The following is a 23,107-nucleotide window of genomic DNA, read 5'->3' on the forward strand; positions in this document are numbered from 1 at the left end:
GTCGCTTGCATTCACAGAGGCTAATGGCTTTGTTCACGCCGTCGGACAGACAGTGGCAGCCAGCATGTTAATTGCTCTTCTAAAAAAAGCATGTCAATGCTTGCGTGATTGTCAGCTACTATGCTCCGCGTGGTCGAACTGACAAACAAGTGCCTCGTACTAAGGGCATTCATTATGTATATCACTGTTCTTAGGTGATCCACAGCAAACCCTCAATAGCTAAACAAATACGTGACACAATTACCAATAATCATCATGAAATTGAATGTCAAAATATCTGGTATGGATGCACCAATATTTATACCCTGGCTGATATGATAAACTGATATTTGTTTAATCTTTTTAACTGATTATTGATAAATGATATAATATTTTGTCAATTTAATTTAAAAATAAAACAGTAAAAAAAAGGTTATTCATTTTGAGATTTGCTAAAGATAAACTTAACAGCTATTGTTATTAAGGCAAGACACCTCAGGTGAATATGCCAATATTTTTTTTTACTAATAGGTATCACCTTCTTCAGCTGATTGATTACATTAAAAACCGCAAAATAATTTTTGTATTGCAAGTTTTCTGAAATGGAATGTGTAAAGATGCAAATGAGGCATTATCTAATTAATTAAACACTTATTTGAATACATTTCCAAAACAGAAATCTCAACACTTGATAAAGCCAAAATTCTTGCTTTTATTTTGTTGACATATTAGAGTCAAAGGATTTTGGATATCTCTTTTTATCACTCCATAAATCAGAGAATACTGTCAACAGACAGAAAAAAAGAATAAACGAATAAAATGTTGTATAAATCCAGGCAAATGATATATGAACAAACCCCTCAGTCAAAACCTTTAGAATACAGATAGGTATAAAACTGTAAAGTTTGGTGTATATAAGTGCTGCCCAGTGCATGAGGAAAAAAAACTTAAATATGTATTGTAATTTAAATATGCGGTAAATAGACAAAGTGCAATCAAATAAACACTTAAAAGTGTATTTTGAATGTTTTCTTTCTGCTACTATGAAACAACATATTATGACAAGCCAAAACCTCAAAATTGACCAGTGAATGAAAAAAAATGTTTTTGCCTATAGTGTCTTGCCTTAAGTTTATTAGTGTTTTTATTATGTTTAGAATACATTTGCCATCTAACACTTACTTAAAGAAAATGAGCAAGCACAATTGAATGTCCAAAATCAACCAATATTAATAAATCATTTTAAAAATCTGCAGATATATTGTGTATTCCTAACATCACTCTTTGATGATTTGTTTTGTATAAACAAATCCAAGGCACTTACCAACAGGAGACATTTCAGGTACTTGAGCATTGTAAGGGCCATCCAGGAACTTGGGCTCATTGTCATTGATATCCTGCACTTTGATAACGAATTCTGACTCTGGTTCTACTGGCAGGTTGGTGGCCCGGTCTCTGGCCTGAGCTCGTAGTGTGTAGTAGGCCTGTTCCTCCCGGTCCAGGCGCTTCGTGGCATGTATGTCGCCTGTGTTCTCATCGATGGTGAAAATAGATGTTGCACCTTCGCCATTGAGCACGTATTTTACATTGCCCTCACCTTTGTCCACATCGGAATGAAGCTACAGGGAAAGAAGAAATGAGAAAACAGTCATTCATATCTATTATTATTGTAACAGTTGTCTAGTTAGCATAGTAATGAATAATGCCAGAAATTGTTTACTCATGAGAAAGTACTTCTGCGGTGTTTTAAATAATAAATGGGGATAAACCAACTCCAGCAGATTTGTGCAAGTCAACAAAAGAGAATGGACTGAACAAATGTCAAAACTCACAAGTTATTCTTCCTCACACATCTCAGAACACACGAATGGATTAAAAAAAAATCCATCTTTCATTTTTATACAGAATATGGCTTGAGGTGCTGTTGCTGAGTTACCGTTCCGACTAAAAGAAGAAAAAAAAGCATGAACGGCAGTGGGAAAATCTCAGAAATCTCACGGCCAGTCATTCTTTCCTGAATGTTTAGTCAGATTTGCGAGTATACAGTTGTTTTGTGAGAAGCCTGACAATTATACATTGTTTGTTGTTTTATATTAACCATTGTGTTCAAATAGTGCCAAAAATGCACATTTGTAATAAACCATAAAAACTGGCCAATTTAATTCACAGTCCAGAAATCCTCATCATGAGCCCTTTTCTCATGCCGTTACCATTTTATGGCAACTGACTTGGTATTTCCATCACCAGCAGTGAGTGATTTTATTTACTTGTTTATTTCTTGAAAGACTTTATTTCCCTCTCTGGGGGATTATAAGCCAAGTCCTTAGCTCCCTTTCCTCCCTTTGCTTTTCTTTCCTTTATATAAATCTACAATTTTTTTGTCTTCAAATCCACATTTCTCAGGAGACTGTCTTTCACTGTGGAACAATACTTTCATGTACAGGATCTAGCCAGTATGAAAAGACAACTTGTTTGCTTCATTTAAGCAGTCCTGTCATATCATAAGTCTTTATGATACGTTTTTTTCACAGACAGACTCAAAATGATTGGCTGGTGCGTCATAGCTGTATTACTTTCATGGGACAAAGTGAACCCACGACTGAATTTGGGAAGATGGCAAGCAGTGTCCTGTGGTGTGACATGCTATAATTCATCTAAAACCATTTTAAACAGCATTATTCTAATGATTTTATATTACGCATGCAGTTTATGACCACATTCTCTATATGGAATTGTATTTTTAATTCATTTGTCACACCACAGGACTGCAAAAAGGAAAAAAAGCTCACATCTAGTCACATCTGGTTTAGGTTGCCGTTTACTTGCCAATAAAACGGCGCTGCTCCACATATGATATCAGTTAATCAAACATTACAATGGTTTCAGTGCAGGAACCGAGTGTGCTAATGACATTTGAGGCTAATTAATCAAAGTAAATGTGTGTTTGGATGTCAGTGCTGGCAATTCTCCAAGGCCAACTCCGGTCTGATGACTGTTGTGTGGCTCGGCTCTGCATTTATTTTTTCAAATGCTTATTCTGACCATAATTCACCGTGATGATGACTGCAGATCATTAGATTCTGTGTGCTCAGCTATACCGCTCCGGCTCGCAAACTCATCTAAAATTATTACGATAAATGTATATATATATCTTTTCATCTGAATAAAGCCGTCAAAAGTATTACCATCGTATTACCATTCTCAAAAGTTCAAAAAGTTGTCACATTAACAACATTGATAATGTTACAAAAGATGCCATTTTTTAAACAAGTGCCATTCTTTTGAGTTTTCTATTCATCAATGAATCCTGGGAAAAAGTATCACTGTTTCCTTCACAATATTAATAATAAGAAGAAATGTTTCTTGAGCACTGGAGTAATGAATGCTGAAAATTCAGCTTTGCCATCACAGGAAAAAGTTGCATTTTAAAAATTATAAATATAGAGAACAGTTATTTAAATAGTAATAATATTTCATAATATTACTGTTTTACTGTATTTTTATTCAAATAAATACACCTTCTGTAAGCATACGAGCATAAGAAAATGAAAAAGGGTCAGTGTATATGCTAGTGTACTCCTACAAGTTCACAAAATTTACTTTCAAACACATATACAAACTTTGAAATTCTGGAAAATCTGAGAAAAAAATATAAAGAAATATAATAATAATTGATGACCCATTCTGCACTACACAGATTTTTGTCCAATCAAATATCTCTATTATGAGATTGTCCCTTACCCTAACACTAAATGCAACCAACTACCAAGAAGCAAATCATGTTTCATGTCTATGATGTAACTATAACCAATTGGCTATTTAAAAAAAAAAAAAAAAGACTAAATCCCTTCAGTAAGTTGTTTCAATAGGAAATACTGCTACAAAGGAAAGAACGCAAGATTATAACTCAAAACGACATTGCAATGTCTGTGCCAAGTATTTCAAATCAATATTATCCATATTCTCAGACAGCTCTCTGAGCACAGCTCATTGTATATGTTTGTGTGCATGCGAATGTGAGGAAAACATGTGAATCACTTTCCTATGCAGGAATGCAACTCTGAGGTTGTCTCTAGACTTAGTCGTCTATCTCTTGGCCTTTGGCTCTTTTCAGCTCAGAGAAAGAGATAAAAAAGAAATAAGAAGTGGAGAGAAGGAGAGACGAAAAGGTGCACGTTAATGGGCTGCTGAGAACAAGAACAACAGGCTAAAACAGGAGCGAGAGGAAGGAGGAACCGAGCCTGAGGAGGAAACTGCTGGAGGAAGCCAGTTAGGACCGTGAAGTCTTGGGATGAGCGCTCACCCTTTCTCTCTCAGCCTTTAGTTAGACCTGCCGGCAATCTTGCCACCCCTAACGAACTGGCTGAGTCATGCTATGTCTGAGTGTGTAAATCAGCAATGTGGGTTGTTGTTGACGGGGATGATAGCACAACGTAACATTTCCTTCATCTGGACCGGCACCAGTCTCACGCTGCCAACGCATTTCACCACAATAAAGAAGATAAATGAAGACTGTCATTACATCCCTGTCATCTGTCTCTGGCAAACCAGCGAGCCCAATTACGTTGTGAGATTACAAACGCTGCCTGTTTTACACACAGCTAATTTATGTTCATCTGTCTCCTTCTTGGATCCTGCAGGGGTGCCCTTAATATGACGCTCCGTCTCTTATCCGCTCTCACTCCCTCCAAATACGGAAAGATTATGGATGTGGCAAACGTGGAAGTGTCTTGCCTGCCAGCGCACATCAATTACTTTCCTCACAATCCCACTAATGAGTGACTTTCAAACTGAAACGAACTTCGTAATAAATAACACAATTGATATGAATGCCGTTACTGGAGTGATTGGCACTGGTGAGGCGTGCTCTCTGATTTAGTGTAATTTCTCCATAGCGATTCAGAAGCTGTGACTAAAATCGCACAGCAAGATATATTACAGATGGTGCCTTCCTTAATTAACTACATCTACTCAATCAAAGCAATGAACATGCCCCTTGTCTGCAAATTAAACACTGTAAAATAAGCCACATCATATAGATATACATATACATAAATTACTAGTTTTATATATACAAATACAAATACATACAAATAATACAAAATATTAAGCAGCAACATTTCATTTCACATTGATAATAAATGTTTCTTGAGCACCAAATCAGCATATGTCATCTGTCTCCTTCTTGGATCCTGCAGGGGTGCCCTTAATATGACGCTCCGTCTCTTATCCGCTCTCACTCCCTCCAAATACGGAAAGATTATGGATGTGGCAAACGTGGAAGTGTCTTGCCTGCCAGCGCACATCAATTACTTTCCTCACAATCCCACTAATGAGTGACTTTCAAACTGAAACGAACTTCGTAATAAATAACACAACTGATATGAGCGCCGTTGCTGGAGTGATCGGCACTGGCGAGGCGTTCTCTCTGATTTAGTGTAATTTCTCCATAGCGATTCAGAAGCTGTGACTAAAATTGCACAGCAAGATATATTACAGATGGTGCCTTCCTTAATTAACTACATCTACTCAATCAAAGCAATGAACATGCCTCTTGTCTGCGAATTAAGCACTGCAAAATAAGCCGCATCATATAGCTGTGCAGATATTACAAGTTTTATATATACAAATACAAATATATAATACAAAATATTAAGTAGCAACTTTTCATTTCACACTGATAATAAATGTTTCTTAAGCACCAAATCATCATAATGATTTAATTTGACATCAGAATGATTTCTAAAGGATCGTGTGGCACTAAAGACTGGGGAAGAGGCTGCTGAAAATGCATAACAGGAATAAATTATATTTTGTAATACAATAAAATAGAAACATTGTTTAAAAATTCTAATAATATTTCAATGTTTTTACTGTACTTTTGATTAAATAAATGCACCCTTGTTGAGCATGAGAGACTTATTTTAAGAACGTTTAAAACATCTTATCAACCTCAAACTGTTCAGTGGTATTAAATATAAGCAGTATGAACTGTATGGAGAGACTAATGCACATTTACTATGTTTTACCATGCCATGTTGTAGACTCGTACTAAAAACTGATTAAGGAAATATACTGTATTTTGCAAACATAGTTTTTAACTGTATTTAGGCTACCAGCAGTCACAAAACAGCAATGCTTACTTAGGCCTATCAGAAGAAATAACATTGTATCAGACCATAGCTTTTTACTATATATAGATCATTTGTCTACCTTCTACAGTCTTTATAAAAACACCACAGTTAGATATTATGCAAGACGTGTGGTAAATTATCATAAAATAACTCTGAATGGCAACAGTAGGCCTACTTCATGTTCATGTTTCTAGTCGTTTTAGCTTCAAGTAGTGGATCAAACAACCTTCATACTTTCTGTCATTTCCTGGAGGAGAGGGTAACCTATTTTTGCAGTGATAGCATGATTAGCATTGCTCTTTGAGGATGACTGCGCTCTGTTGCAGGCTGACAAACAGGGGAAACTCCCACCACATCAAGGTTAGCACAGTGACTCAGCATCTGGTTTGTTTAAGAATCATATGAGTTTTCCACATGGCTGCTGGTTAGCATTATTGCAATTAGCTTTCGCGCTTCATTAGCATCACCATTCTAAAGCTAAGGGATTTAGGCCTAGCTGATTGGACGCATTAAAATGTCATTATCTATTTTGTATCATAACATTTTGTTGGGAAAGATTAAGAATGCATTTTTATTTTTTAATAACTGATGCCAGTCTGACTTTATTTCCATGTAGTCTATGAATGAAAAAAAGATCATACTGAAAATTGTCTTCAACATGAATACCACCATGAGTGCTAGGCAAAGCTGTAGCTAGGTAATGTCTCAGGAAGGGGAGATGCCACTGCACTGTTTTATTCATACCTTTGTCACCTTGGATTTACCCCTAAAACTTTAAGTGCCAAAAACAGCACTTGCATTTGTCTGCCATAAATGCATTGCAAGACAGGCAAAGAATGTGAGCTGTTATCTTGAGACAATCAGAGATGGGAGATGTTTTATACTATAATTAGCATGTACAGGAATGTGCAAATTATACATTAACAGGGCCCCATACTGCAACTAAATGGTTGCATTATGCACTGCTATTTGTGTTGTGTATGAGAAAAATCAAATGACACACTCTTCAAAAACAGAAAGAAACAGTGCTACCTTTCTGAACCATTTATCAGTTTGGGCCAGCAGAGAGTGCAGTGCAAGCTCAGAGCAAGTGTATTTATTTTCAGATCGACCTCACAACATCACTGTTTAACTGTGCTGCAGTTTATTAAAATGTCCAGTGAGAAGTGTTTGGATTTGGAGTAAAGGTCCTTTTAAAAGCCTCAATGACTTTGTGATTTAAACTGTGATTTAAAAAAAGTCTGTATGAAACCAGGCTGACATTCTTAGCATTAACGTGAAAAACAGGAGAAATACTGTGCCACGAATGAACAAATTGGAAGGCTGTTCAATACATAAATCATCAATATCTGTCATGGATTTACTGCATTAACACTAACTATAACCATGGTATTTTGAAAAAAAAAAAAAAAAAGGTATATTCATAATTAATGTTGTTCAGTTTTTCAGTGTTTCACTGCCAAATTTTTTGACAAAATATGCAATATTAATAGTATCTGCACTGAGTATGATTTTTTTTTTGTCCCTACCCCTACCCTACAAAATCAGGTGCAAATGATAGTCTGCATCAATCAATAATAATAAAAAATCACTGGGACGCATTTAGATTAAGAAAACAGCATTCACACCAACCAACTAAACCAAACTTTGATTCGTGTTCACACGAAAAGCTCTTAACACAAACCTCTAGCATAAAGGACTGAAGTGAGGCATGTTACAAGTTTGTCAGCTGTCATTAATTGCTGCGTAAGCACATAAGCATAGACCCACACGGTCTCATTAAAACGACATTTGCCTTAGAGATACCCTTGGCTCATCGTTTAAAGGTGAAAGAAACCCAGCTTGGCATTCTGGAGCCGTTCGTACGTCAATGCTTTTTGTTTGTGACTTCTGACGGCTAACGACAGAGCCAGGACGCCCATTGTCTTCCCTGTTCCAGGCTCAAGTGATGTAGCGCTTTCCAATGTCATTTTCCTTTGCTTTTAAAACCATCTTACCACCCCGGGTAATCAAGAGCCGGGCTAAAATCCGCTCTATAATAAAGGCAAACGACTGAATCTGTGAGGAAAGGCAGTCATTTGTACTTGATAGCTTTTTACATACTGGATCTATTTGCCAGTGCCTTTCAATACGCTCTCGTGGTGTGGGATTCTTCCCCCTGTTGTAATATTTCACCTGAATCAACACCTGCAGAGTGCTATATAAATGCAAATGGTATTTTATTGTGTTGCTGAGCTGCTCTTCACCGAGGAAGTGCAAGCCACATCTCGGCCTTATTGTAGAGGATTCCTTATTCCCTGTCATTAGATTCAGTGGTGTCAACTCATATTACTCTCCATATGAGAAAGACTCAGCCGGATTCTATTAAAAAGTGCCTCTGTGACTAGACACCCTCAATGCCCTCAGCCTTAATTATCTGAAAAGACATGATTCACTTTCTTCACCATCTCCATTTGTGGGCGTTCAGGTGCAAGCCCCCACTCAGCGAGCGTATATGCGCGCACATGCACACGCACTCGCAAGGTTGGCACCGGAGCCCGGGCCGTGACTGCCAACCCAATGACTTTCATCAGCACTGATGACAAATGGCCATGGCATGGACCAGTACGGACTGGAAGCAGATGAAAAGCGGCCCATCTTCTCCAGCGCTGCATTTAATTACCCAGCATATGTTAGAAATCACTCCAAAGAGGATTTGGGGAACGCTTGTTGATCCGCAACATGAAAAGAGCTCTTTCTCTTCTGTTTCATTTTGTTTAATTCAGTTTGCGCAAATCATTGATGTGGTGGGAGGGTGGGTGCGATGGAGGGCGCGTTTAATTTGCTCAGCCTGGCTGACGAAAAGCTTCCCGGTGGCCAGAAGGGGAGAGAAGTGTGGATCTCATCCTCACCGCGGGGTTACGGCGGCACTCCTGGTCTGCTTCTCATTAAGTGCGCATTTAGAAGGTGAGCTATGAGTTGTTTTTGGCAGGCTAGGAAAAAGGAAATGCAAATGGGCTGCGATGGAAGTCGGCCTGGGAATGCTCTCCCCCCCCCTTGTGCTGTTACACAGACTGCACCATCAAAGGATCCCCCACCAATTAAGGCTGAATTCAAAGCCTTTTTCTTTGGCGCACTCAGTGAATATAGGCAGAATCTGATCGGACATTCAACGCCCAGCTGAGGGATTCAAACCGACGGGCCCTGCACACCTTATGAAGCTCAAATACAGGAATGGGAGGACAGCAAGCAGCTGAGAGGCCTTGATACAGTATGGCGGATTATCAGAGATGCATTCCTGTGATTCTGAACCAGAGGCGAGACTTTTAATTGCATAGCGGGATACAAGTCCAGGTAACTTAGTGCGACGGAACTATTAATGACATCGGACACTTGTTTATGCTTATTCCGAAGTGAACTCGCATGGAAGTGCTGTAATGAATGTGTACTTTCAGTGGAGACACTGGGGTCATTTCTAATAATTGTTGATATTACTGAACTCACCCCGGAGACACGGATATGCATTATTCATCACGCTCTCTTTGACATCCCTCTCGTTTGAGCATTTTATTCAAGCTGGACCTATCATATCCATATTCATCAGGCTGCAAAGAGGTCACCATGGGCAATAATCCCAGTCGCTGATGGTACGATATCAAGATGGCAAAGACATATTCATTAAATTAATTCTGGTATAATTTCGCAGATAATAACGGGTGGGCAGATTGGTCTTCGGTATGTTCGACCGCATGTTTGGTTGAGAATAAGCCTCTCTGTTCGCTTCTCTGCTCTTTGTTCAGAGTAACAAAAAAATCTTGTTTTCCAGCATGAATTGCAAGTGAGAGACAATCGATAAAGCATAAAACCAAGAGCAGAAAATGTTATTTCAAGTGTTGATTAGAGACGGAAATGAAAGGTTTCTTATGTTTCCTGCAAAGAGTGTTTGAAGCCAAAAAAAAAACAATGATGTAAATGACAAGATTGTGTATATGATGGAGATCAGTGATGTGAAAATTGCTTCAAAGGGTTCTTCTCTTTTACTCTCTGGAAGCATCAAAGTCCTTCAATCAGCCTGGAGTCTCAAATTTCGGCCTGGAAAGTGTGTTTGTCTCATGTATATGAGAGCATTCCACATCTTTCAACTTTCTGCATGAACATAAAAATGAGGTTGTTAGAGGTTTATGGTATCATCAAGCCAACTGTTGCTGACAGGGTTTAGTCTCTGCTCACTGTTAGGGCAGGGTCAAAAGGTCAGAATAATCAACACACAACTTACGCCTACCAGTGTAAATATCTACCTTGTATGTAACATTTTCATGATATGTTTTTGCAGTATGCATAAAACTGTGTGTTGAACATAGACAAAAGGTGTAGGTCCCAAACTTCATCTCTTGCTCTTCTACTTGCCTCAAAACTAGACCTTGGCTAGCAAAAACCTCAAGAATATGACAGCTATTCAATTGTGTAATTGTGGTACATAAACACTAGTGTCTATAAACTACTGTTCAAATGTTTGGGGTCAGTAAAATGTATTATGTTTTTGAAAGAATTCAGTTATGCTCAACAAGGCATTTATTTGCATTTATTTAATAAAAAAATAGAGTAAAACTAGTAAAACTGCTAAATGTTACCGTAAAATGTATTTTAAAGAGTAATTTATTCCTGTGATGACAAGACTGAATTTTCAGCAGCCATTACTCCAGTCTTCAGTGTCACATGATCCTTTAGAATCATTCTGATATGCTGATTTGGTAAGAAATATTTCTTATTATTATCAATGTTGAAAACAGCTGTGCTGCTTAACATTTTTGTGGAAACTGTGATACTTTTTGGCAGGATTCTTTGATGAATAGAAATTTAAAAAGAACAGCATTTATTTGAAATAGAATTGTATCTTTAGTAATATTAGAAACTTTACTGTCACTTTTGGTCAATATAATGCCAAGTTCTTGCTGAATAAATGAGCTTTTGAGATGTAACTAATTGGTAATTTTGTCTAGTAGGGTATATTCTTAAAATAATATAGATTGTATTTATTTATTGGCTATTTAATTTATATTAAAATAGTTTAAAATTAAATTCTGTAAAATATGAGCTCATTCAGCAACTTTGTGTACATATAATAATTTAATTACAATTAATAAAATATGTATTAACTAGGGCTGTCAATAGATTAAAATTTTTTATCTAATTAATCACACCCCAGAGCTCGTGTTTAAAAGCGAAACACATTGGAATTAATAATTCACTGAAAGCGCAACACGAGTCTCTGTTCTCTCTGTAAACTCTGATGTAATGAGCCTGGTTTCCTTTATATTAGCGCTATTTTGGACGGATTGTTTGAATGCATTCGCTTACTGGGGTTAGAATAGAAATTGTGCTTCAGTAATTTTGCGTTAAATTATTTTAACGCATTATGGATTGTAAAATTAATCGCATGCGTTAACGCGTTAACGTTGACAGCCCTAGTATTAACATAAAATATGTAAATATAAATCAACATATCAGCTTTCCTGCCCCCTGGATATCAGCATCAGTCATGAAAAAAACCCATCTCGGTCAACCACTACTCATATCTTTATTGTTTTGCTGTTAATACCATGAAAAGGGGCATAAGCAAAAAAAGAAAGAGAATATGAAAACGGTCAATAAGATCTCATGGTAAGTTGTTTGTGAGGACCCTGTCTTTTATGTCTGTATTATGCTACCCTTATCCTGATGAATAAGGCCATCTTTCATGCTCACTAGTGATCAAAGGATGGATGTCTACATAAAAGCCAAGAAAGAAGAACAAGCAGTCAGCCAACGACCATCATACAGAATACATTCAGCACTTGAGACTCAAAAGATAAAGAAATTTAAAAGAGAAACCAAGAGGAAAATGTTATTGCTCAGAGGTTGCTCTTAATGGAGTTCTCAGTTCTGCCTAATGAACTTTGTCTCAGATGTTTCTTCTAGAATTCCTTAAAATAAAAGGAATTAAAGGAAGTCACAAATCTGTCAGATGTTGACATATAACAAGAGTTTAAAGCTATAAAATTAAGGCTTTTTTCTCTGAAATTAATCTGAGAAATAAAAATCTCTTTACAGTCCAGGTGAAACATCTGAGAGCTTTGAGAGATTTCATTTGCAGCTTTTCTTTCCTATGGGAAGATTGAGAGATAGGCAACCCCATACTGTACATTACTCCGCTGATCATCATTCAGTGCGGGGGAAACATTTGAGTTCAGTCACTTCTCTTTTGCCCGGATCCCTCCGGCTAGAGTGAATTGGAGATGAGCCAAAATCTAATAAGTTTCAACCTGGCTGTCAGGGTTTGAGTGTGTGATGGTAGAGAGGTGTGTGTGTGTGTGTGTGTGTGTGTGTGTGTCCGCGTTTTTGTGACAAATGAGGACATAAATTTGTATAATGACAAGGGTATGACATAGGTATTACAAGGAGAAGGTGACTTTTCAGGACATTACCCCATGTCCCCCCCCTTCAAAACACATACATAAATAATAAAATTAGTTTGATGATCTGACTCTTTTAAGTGTGACAAATATGCAAACAATTAAAAAAACAGGAAGGGGGCAAAAACTTTTTCACACCACTGTAAAAGAAAAGATGCTTCCTATTGTGACAATACTTTTTTCCCCTCTTTGTGTGGCTCATTTATACTGTAGCTCAAAGTATGATTATAAAATCCACATTGTATCAAAGAGGTCTGATCAAACGCTACATGTGATATTCATTAAACACATGATCATCCACATGCCAAACAGTTTTGATCAAACAAAGCATCAATCTACACGTTCATCTCACACTGGCATTAATGCGAGGAGAATTGATGGCTAAAACACTTTAAAAGCCCAGATTGATTGGACAGAATACGTCATCCTCCATTCTCCCGTGCCTTCATTTGAAGTGTCTGAAAATGAATATCAGACAAAGCTTTTAAAATAGCCTAAGAGTAAAGTTATATTACTGATTCAAATATTCACATGTAGGAAATATGCAGGCCAATTTTGTGATTTCACTTGGCATTAATGAAAAGGAACACTTTCTAATTGGCTGAAACAACACTGCTATTTCAAAACATCAGTTCAGCAAATGTGACAATCAAAAGTGTTTACATTTTATATTCATAACATCATATTTCAGTTTTTAATGGCAAGTTTTCTCGCTCACTTTGATGTGCCTTTGCAGCTTTTCTACTCTTCCAATTTCAATAAATGTTTTTTTATGGACTAAAGAGAAGCGTTTTAGTTCTGTTAGAGTATATCTTCATAGCACATATATCAAAAGATCAAGGATAATTGGATTCTTTATGATATGACTTCTTTAAAATGAAAATTATTAGCAAGGTCCCTGTATGGGAAGTCTATGCACAATAGCTAGTCATGTTTAATCAGCATCACATGTTTAACAGAAACGGCAATCATGTGCGGCTGAGGCACAAGACTTTGCCAGACACTCCAGAGAAATAAGTCTGAGCGACTGGACAGCTCTAGTGGCTTCTGGGCGCCCCAAGTACATTATCTAAATAAACATGTCAGCTCAGTTAACAGGCAACCACTGGATGAGATCTAAGACCCTGTTTACACCTGGTATTCAGGTTCATTTCTGGTGATTTGTTTGAAATGGGTCCAGGGCCACTGCTGGCCAAATGGGTGCCCTAAGCAGGATTGTATTGTTGTGCCCCCCTTCCTCAAATATTATGGAAGTAAAAAAAACAAAAAACACCTATAGGGGTCAAAATATTATTCAGAAATTACAATTGTAGCTCTAGACAGTTACCTATGGCTATGACTTTATTAATACAGTTGTCTAATTGAGGCTGTGTCATCTATAGCAAAAAGCTGGCCAAAAATTAAAGATTAAGTGAATATTTGAATTAAATGTTTGGCCAATAACCTAAACAAGGATTTGATTGTCCTGTAAGTGTAGCAGCAGCAATTACCAGACCTTTGGCTCCCTTTGCAGGCATTTGTAATAACATGTAATGTACATAAATTGTTTATTTTGTATTAGCCTACATTATGTATTTTAACAGTGTTATTAACCACTCATTAGTGCCTCATTGTTTTTATATAATGCATTTTAAGTCATTTTAAAGGCTATTGTTGGCTTAGGTCTGTTTTTATAACCTCAAAAAATATTATCTTAATGCTTCTTTGCAAATTATTATTTGAAGTAACAAAACCATGGTTAATTTGCGGTTACCATGGCTACAAGAACGATGATTTTTGGTTTTATTCGTGTTAAAACCATGGCTAATTTTCGTAAGGGAACATGGAAACTCAGAGAGAATATTAGATGCGTTGGTGATGGTGAAATTATATCCAACATTAAAACACGTTATTAAAGTCAACAGCCAAAAAAGTTTCACAGGATTATGAATGTGCCTGAAAGTGATGCACGGGCTTCGTTTTCACCTTTTTTCTTTCTTTTTCTTTTCTCTGCGCCGGATTGCTGATGTCTTTCTGATGTCACGGGCATAGATGTCCATAGTCCATCCATCAATTATGATCATTTGCATTCAGCTGCAAACATGAGGTGCGAGCGGTCGCGAGCGCGGATGGGGGAATGGTGCGTCAAGTTTTTTTTTGAGCAACTGGGATGGTGCCCCCCTAGGAGTTAGTGACCTACGCAAACTGAATACTCTGCGTATAGGGAGTGGCGGCACTGAACGGGTCAGTGCTAAATGCAAGTGCAAACATTTTAAGATTGTGCCACTTCAACTACATTCGAAGGTGATCGAAATGTGACCACACTATATCTGACCAAAAGTGGTCAAATGAGATGGACACCACCATTCAAAAGTGTAGAGATAGTAATTTTTATATAAATAAAATAGATAAAATTATAATAAAAAATAGTAATTTTTTCTGAAAGAAATTAATTCAGAAAGGATGCATTATGTGGATCAAAAGTGACAGTGAAGACATTTCTAACAAAAGATTTATATTTCAAAAAATGCTTTTGAATTAATATTCATCAAAGAATCATTTTTAAAAAGCCTCATGGTTCCCACAAAAATATTAGGCAACACAACTGTTTTCAAGACTGACAATAATAAGAAATGCTTTTGAGCAGCAAATCAGCATTAGAATGATCTCTGAAGGATCATGTGACTCTGAAGACTAGAGAAATGGCTGCTGAAAATTCAGCTTTGCCATCACAGGAATAAATTGCATCTTAAAATATAATAAAATAGAAAATATATTTTAAATTATAATAATATTTCACAATATTGATGTTTTTACTGTATTTTTGTATCAAATAAATGCAGCCTTGGTCAGCATAAGAGACTTCTTTCAAAAACATTAAACAATCTTTTGAATGGTAGGTTGTTTTAGTATCAATTGCAGCGTGCCTTATCTGACCACTTGTGATCGAATCATAAGCAGGATCTAACACCACATCATGACAACAAGCACAGCAAGCCAAGGTTTTAGTATAGAAAATGTACATGTCATTAGGTCTGGGTGAGATATATATATCAACAAACGTCATCAAAAGGATGAAAACTATTACAGTATTATAATATTGAGCTCAATATTACTATGAACTCAATTCCTAATTCCTACATTTATATGAAGAGTTTATTTGCAAAAACAGATAACTTTTTAATTAATTTTCTTAAATCATGATTTTATTGTTTTATCATGTTTTTATTGTTTTATTGTGTTAGTTAGCTGTATTTTTTAGATTATTATTTCATCAAAACAACCCAAGTGCAGTTTGATTGATATTAATTGGAATGCAGGATAAAAAAAAAACATGATTTTTGAAAATTTTTTAAATTTTAAAAAGAGTTATCGGTTTTTGCAAATGAACTATTCATATGTTTCCCTTTATGTGTTTCCCTTTTTTCACTCAGCCCTATTTGTCATAATAAATGACCTCAGTGCACTTGATACATATAAAATATCAGAGCAATTTCACTTTACCTTGCCAACATAAAGAGGGTCATCTCCCGTGTACTCCTCCAGGACGAAGAATTGGTTCCACACCCAGTTGCGCTTGTGTCTTTGAAGGGATGCACCCACACTAGCTCTGAAGGGCCTGAGGGAAGCCGGGTGGAGCGGGATAGAGTTCAGAGTCATCCCCCAGCAGCCCACGTCCCACTGGGCTAACAGCAACATAGTCATTACAGTCAGTCCAGTCCACACTGCAGAGCCTATGTGCATCATTTGGATTAAAGGATGAACGTAAAAAAAAAAGAAGGAAATAAAAAATACACTCCTCCGTATTGAACAGGCACCAAAGATCTTGAGGCTATAAGGTGGCTCCTGGGAAATTGTGCACCACCCTCAGCACTGGCGTGGGTAGCGGGATAAAGCAGACCGTCTGACCGGTGATTGATGGGAAAGACCACAGGAATGAACGATGATTGTAGCTGAAGCTCTCAAACCTGTGGTGAGAACAGACATCAGGGGGAGAGGTTGAAGAAAATCAGAGAGAGCGAAAAGAGTCAAAGAAATAAACAAAAAGAGAGTCTGTCAGCACAGATGCAGGTTTGATTTACTGTCATTTTTATAATACCACTTCACATTTGAACCCCAGATTAAGACAACATGACTTTTGGCATTTCAGAGGTTGCCATCTGAGATGCAGGTGCAGGCAGAGCGCTACAGGTGAGCAAAACGGACATGCAGCTCTTTCCTTTGGATGGGTATTTGACAGCGCTGCTGAAAGGGGAGCACATTAATCCTTAGGGCTGAAGGGAAGCGGGAAGGGAGGGGGACACAGACAGAGGGAGAAGGGTAGAGCTCCAATGCAAAGGTTTGGAGAAATAAAGCAAATATGTACCATCTCAAGTTCCAACAAAGGAAAGAGTAGCTCCATTATCATACTTGGTTTATGCAAGACAGCATATGGGTCAATGTCAAATAAAAGTGTCCAAAGAAATTCAGTTTCAAACACATGTACTTTGTATTCATGATGGTTTTATTTGGTTTTGAAAAACCTTTAGACCATTGTCAAGAAAAAAGTTTTAATGACTAATAATGTTGTGGTCTAACCATCAAGTAAAATTCAATAACATATTTTCTGTATTTCTTGAATGCAAGTGTAGACATCTAAATCATTTTCAGTATACCAAAAAATAAATGAATGAATGAATGAATGAATGAATGAATAAATAAATAAAATATTTTAATATATTATACATATATTGAGTTGACTTTTTTAAAACAAAAGTAATAAATTAACATCATATTTTATAGCTTAAACTATCCATGTCTTGTTATAAAAATGTTAATAAATATTAATAAGCAGATAAGAATTTTCCTTCATTTTTAAAGAAATAACAAAAGCTTATGCCAAGCTACAAGAATCTGTTTTAATGAACCTTTTTCTTCATTATGTTATGAGGGCAGCTGTACATACATACATACACACACACACACACACACACACACACACACACACACATGTATATATTTGGAAATTCATAGAAGTGCTGTTGTGTATCCGGTATGTATGTATGAACTGCAATTGTACAATTTGCAATTGTATTTGTACAATTTGTTTTTGTAATAAAGAATTAATAGTTCCAGACAAAAAAAATAGCATCATGTCATTGGCCCACAGCTTGTCATCATCATACAGTATATCACAAGAATGCTAATAAATTGTTCTTTAGTAGTTATTTTCCAGTCACTTTCCAATCCAATGTAACTTACGGTATTTTTGTACTGTCTGAAACTCACACCGGGGTTGGTTAAGCACTTTGCTCTAGAGCACAATGGCAGTGGCTCGTGAATGGCCCCATCTGGGGTTTGAACCTACAACCTCTAGCTTAAGAGCTGCTACAAAGAACTACAAAGCCTCACCACACCATAAAATTGCGTTATGTAAGTGACACTGGATTTGTTATAGTGTATAAAAACCCTCATGCTCCAAATTGCAATGGAGAACTTCAATTTAAAAGTGTGCACTCTAAGTTGAAGTGACAAAATTCCAGGCACAAATTTCTCCTAAGGGGTCCCTGGAGCTTCTCGGTCCGAGAGAGCCTTTTAGGTGTTTCTAACATCCTTTTAAAGTCAAACACTTACAAGTCTGGAAAAAATAGTTCAAAAGGGATTTGGATAGAGCACATATATACGTTCTCTGGAGAAATCTGTCCTTCCAGCAGTTCAAACCCACAGCAGCAGGATTCACGGCCCAACAGCTTATTTTGATGTTGAAGAGGATGTCGAAATCTCCACGGAAATCCCTCGTTGTCCGAGAAAAGATGAGATCTGACCTACGCTTTACAGACAGAACAACTCCCATATTGGGTTTAGAGTCCATGGCAAGTCGAAACCTCGCAATTATCGCAGCATGTTCATAAGATTTATTAAGATAGTTCATGCAGGTTCAGAAGGGCTTCAAACAATGACGCTATTTGAAAGTGTTAAAGCATTAGCATTATTAAAAAATGTTGATGGTAATATAGGGTTTAAATAAAAGGTGTTAAACACATCTGAGACATTAAAGCTATATGACAGATGCTGTAACTGTGCCAAATAATAGTATACGTGAAGCTAAGGCTCTGAAGGTGAACAGAAGAGTAAACACACATGTATATATTTGGAAATTCATAGAAGTGCTGTTGTGTATCCGGTATGTATGTATGAACTGCAATTGTACAATTTGCAATTGTATTTGTACAATTTGTTTTTGTAATAAAGAATTAATAGTTCCAGACAAAAAAAATAGCATCATGTCATTGGCCCACAGCTTGTCATCATCATACAGTATATCACAAGAATGCTAATAAATTGTTCTTTAGTAGTTATTTTCCAGTCACTTTCCAATCCAATGTAACTTACGGTATTTTTGTACTGTCTGAAACTCACACCGGGGTTGGTTAAGCACTTTGCTCTAGAGCACAATGGCAGTGGCTCGTGAATGGCCCCATCTGGGGTTTGAACCTACAACCTCTAGCTTAAGAGCTGCTACAAAGAACTACAAAGCCTCACCACACCATAAAATTGCGTTATGTAAGTGACACTGGATTTGTTATAGTGTATAAAAACCCTCATGCTCCAAATTGCAATGGAGAACTTCAATTTAAAAGTGTGCACTCTAAGTTGAAGTGACAAAATTCCAGGCACAAATTTCTCCTAAGGGGTCCCTGGAGCTTCTCGGTCCGAGAGAGCCTTTTAGGTGTTTCTAACATCCTTTTAAAGTCAAACACTTACAAGTCTGGAAAAAATAGTTCAAAAGGGATTTGGATAGAGCACATATATACGTTCTCTGGAGAAATCTGTCCTTCCAGCAGTTCAAACCCACAGCAGCAGGATTCACGGCCCAACAGCTTATTTTGATGTTGAAGAGGATGTCGAAATCTCCACGGAAATCCCTCGTTGTCCGAGAAAAGATGAGATCTGACCTACGCTTTACAGACAGAACAACTCCCATATTGGGTTTAGAGTCCATGGCAAGTCGAAACCTCGCAATTATCGCAGCATGTTCATAAGATTTATTAAGATAGTTCATGCAGGTTCAGAAGGGCTTCAAACAATGACGCTATTTGAAAGTGTTAAAGCATTAGCATTATTAAAAAATGTTGATGGTAATATAGGGTTTAAATAAAAGGTGTTAAACACATCTGAGACATTAAAGCTATATGACAGATGCTGTAACTGTGCCAAATAATAGTATACGTGAAGCTAAGGCTCTGAAGGTGAACAGAAGAGTAAATCACAAAGCATCCCTCAGGGAATCCATTCCCTCCTTTTATTCCCTCCAAGCTCAAAAGCGCCAGTGCTGCTGGAGGAGAACAGAATGTCTTGCACTTTGCTTCAGAAGACCACAGTGCCAGGACCCCTCAGTGGGGAAAAGTCTCATCTAAAGCCTGTAATCTCCATCATAAGCTTCACTTTATAGGGGAATTACAAGTGCTTAGCAACTGATTAGATCTCTATGTGTTTGACTGAGTAGATTCAACAAAAGTTTTCAAAAATGGCTGACGGGTATCAAGAAAGCACAGTTATGGCAAAATAATCCGCTACACGTCTCAATTATCTCCGACCTCGAATAGTTTCATTGAAGTGCTACATGACACCACTGCTAAATAAAAAGAGCTTTGAGTGTGGAATGCTTATAGCATAGCGCAGGCTAATAAAGAGAGCTGGAAGGTGATATGGATCATTTATCAAGCTTGCATTAAAACTCGTCAAGCAAGGACATAGGAAACAAGCCCTGGGATTTTTTTAATGCGATGCGTCTGAAGCAATATCTCAGGACATGTTTGCATGACATAGCATTATTCAAATGTGCCCAAATTGCTTAGGTTCCAGCCTATAAGGAAAATATATATAGGAAGTTACAACATAACACACAAAGAAATACCATCTGATTTTTCAGAAATTAATGTGAGGGCAGCATGTCACAGTCTCAAATCCTTTGCAACAATTACACAGTTAGTGAACTGAATTGAATCAACATTGAACTGACTTGAGCTGTATAATGACACTATTGCCTTCTGTAGAGTTGGTAATAGCTGAATTTAACTCAATTTATAACTGACGAACTGATGCACTATAGAGTGCATTACTGCCTACCACTTTTCAGCAGCATTTGTTCTGTTTGTATTTTTCCCATTAATTTTTTCCATAGAGTCTATTAACCAAGCTAACCAGCTAAAAGGTGAATCACATTATAGACTTTTATTTGACACAAAAAAGTATTTGAAAACCATATAAAAATACAAAGATACACGGCTGTGTACTTAACAGCTTTAGTGATGGAAAAACTACAATCCTATGAAGCACTGCAAATGACAATCAAATTAAAAAGAATGGAGAAATATAAAACGATTCATTTAAAGTTGCTGATCGCATCTATAGAAACAATACATTTGAAGATTATTGTGAAATATGCATACATACAAATGTTTAAGTATTTTGGGAGATCAATTAGGACATTTATGGTGCTTCATGGGAGTGAGTTTTCCATGCAGAGCTCTTTTGGCACAATTTCCTTCACAAGTCTCCGATTTTCTATATAGCATCATGGGAAATGTAGTTTTTCGCCATGAATTTTGTTCAAACAGATGGTTTCCACAAAAGCATATACTATTGATTAAAGCCAGGGTGCGAATTGGGGGGTTGGGGTGGTCTGAACCCCCTAAAGAAGGCTTGATCCCCCCTGATGGACATCAAAACTAGATGTAGGGGGGGTCATATAGAAAGTAGGCTAGCCTACGCATAATATGGAGATTTACTTGTAAATATTAATATGTATTTCTATAGCTCTGACTGATTTTAAACATGTAATTTTGGCAGCCCTTGAAATGGGTCTTAAAGACATTACCTGAACGGTTGAAGAATACGCTATACAGCGCTCATTCAAAGACATGCATTTATTGCTTGGATGGAGCAAGAACACCTGTCCTGAAATGCATGTGCAGATTCAGTCGAGAGATAAAGTTTACCCTCTTCAACTTAATGCTGTTGAACTGAATTTACAGAGCAAACAATTTGCTAAAATAACCACAACATTAACAGAATGGAGTTTTTACTTCTGAAATCTGACAGTTGCACTCTATCATCTTCTGTAGAGCTCCTTTACAGCTAAAATTGAATTTGTTTAATAATTTATGAATTTTGCAACATTAATACTGTTATTGTCCTGTTTATTAATGTGAAGCTGCTTTGAAACAATCTGTATTGGCACTATATAAAAAAATTTGACTTGACTGTTAAACATTCAAATCTGTGTGTGTTTTGCACTGGGATCCTTCACAAACCCTTTATGGTTTCATTCGATTTTTCACCAATTATTTTACAGTAATCAAACAATGGATCATGTCTAAAAACCGATTTACTGTTCATTACATGGTAGCTATATGCCATGCTATCAGTGTACTATATTTGTTCCTCTTCTCTTTCCAGCCCCCCACTAGCATTATCCCCCGCCCGAATCTGCTCGCTGTCAGGCTTGGCTGAGGCCCCGGACTTTGTGTTCAGCACAGATCGCCCAAATGGTCTGGGACAGGATGATGAAGTCTCATTAGCCCCCCATGCCATCTGACGAGAGGAGCTGAGGCTTCAGCGCAGACCGCCCTGTGAGAGAGCGCCCACAGCCACAGCCAGAGATTCAGCTCCAAAAACCCATCTCAACACACTCTTTAGTCATAGCCCCCCTGCGGTGCAAGAGCGATTGTGGCACTCACCAGGGACAGTATGCTCCAACACAGAGCAAGGCAAGGCTCCTGGCATCTGGACATCAAAGACAGCACAGTGCGGACTGGTAGCATATGGCCTTCTTATTATGGCTGCCCTTCGCTGTGCAGACTCTTGAGGGTGACTACGACAAGATTACGCAAGGATCTGGGCTGGAAATGACTGCTTATGAGCATGAAAGATGAAAAATTCTAATAAAGAATACATTTATAACATATTAAAAGACTATTTTCTTACAAAGTTTCACTACACGCTTCACCAAAAAAACCCTGTTCACATAATATTTTTGTAATAAGTTCTTTGTTTATGCACAAATCTGTCACTTAAATTCGAAAGGCCTGGGACAAAATGTTTATGGGTGGGCCTATTGTACTTCTTATCCGGAATATTTTTTTTAAAGTTGAAAATAAAACAAAAATTACTGAAGTACATTTTACAAGAAATACTGTTTTAGTCTTTCTACTTCAAAAATCCATGTTTAATTTAATGTTTTACTTGTTGTTTCTTTATAATTAATTGTGAAATTTACTAGCAATTTCTAAATGAAAATTCTACACCAATTTTTTTTCAGTGACAACATGACTTGGCAAAACTACTACTATTTTTACTTTATTTTTACACTGTATTTTTACAGTGGGTCCCATTTTCATATATTTCCTTGGGGCCCAAAAAACAACAAGACAGCCATAGTCTACACCATATAAAATCTTACTAGGACCTCCATATTACAGGACAACATTCTTGGTCATCCCTCCCTGACAACAGCCCTGTTTATGCATGGGCACAAACTGAAGTGCAAATAGGCCCCAACCAGATGTTAAATCAGGAAATAAGCAATAGTAACAATTAAGC

General features: G+C 37.2%; 1 protein-coding gene across 1 annotated transcript in view; it reads right to left on the reverse strand.

The window, feature by feature from the left end:
* The window catches only part of LOC107729377 (cadherin-7-like), a 55,098-nt gene that overhangs the window by 30,714 nt on the left and 1,277 nt on the right, over positions 1-23,107 (reverse strand). The window contains exons 2-3 of the mRNA XM_016539857.1: positions 16,028-16,491; positions 1,304-1,598 (exon numbers count right to left, since the gene is read on the reverse strand). Coding sequence (XP_016395343.1) covers positions 1,304-1,598; positions 16,028-16,270 — 538 coding nt within the window. The 5' untranslated portion in view covers positions 16,271-16,491. The remainder of the gene's footprint in view (positions 1-1,303; positions 1,599-16,027; positions 16,492-23,107) is intronic.

The sequence above is a fragment of the Sinocyclocheilus rhinocerous genome, unplaced genomic scaffold (assembly GCF_001515625.1).
Source record: "Sinocyclocheilus rhinocerous isolate Xijiao unplaced genomic scaffold, SAMN03320098_v1.1 scaffold1785, whole genome shotgun sequence".
NCBI lineage: Eukaryota > Metazoa > Chordata > Actinopteri > Cypriniformes > Cyprinidae > Sinocyclocheilus > Sinocyclocheilus rhinocerous.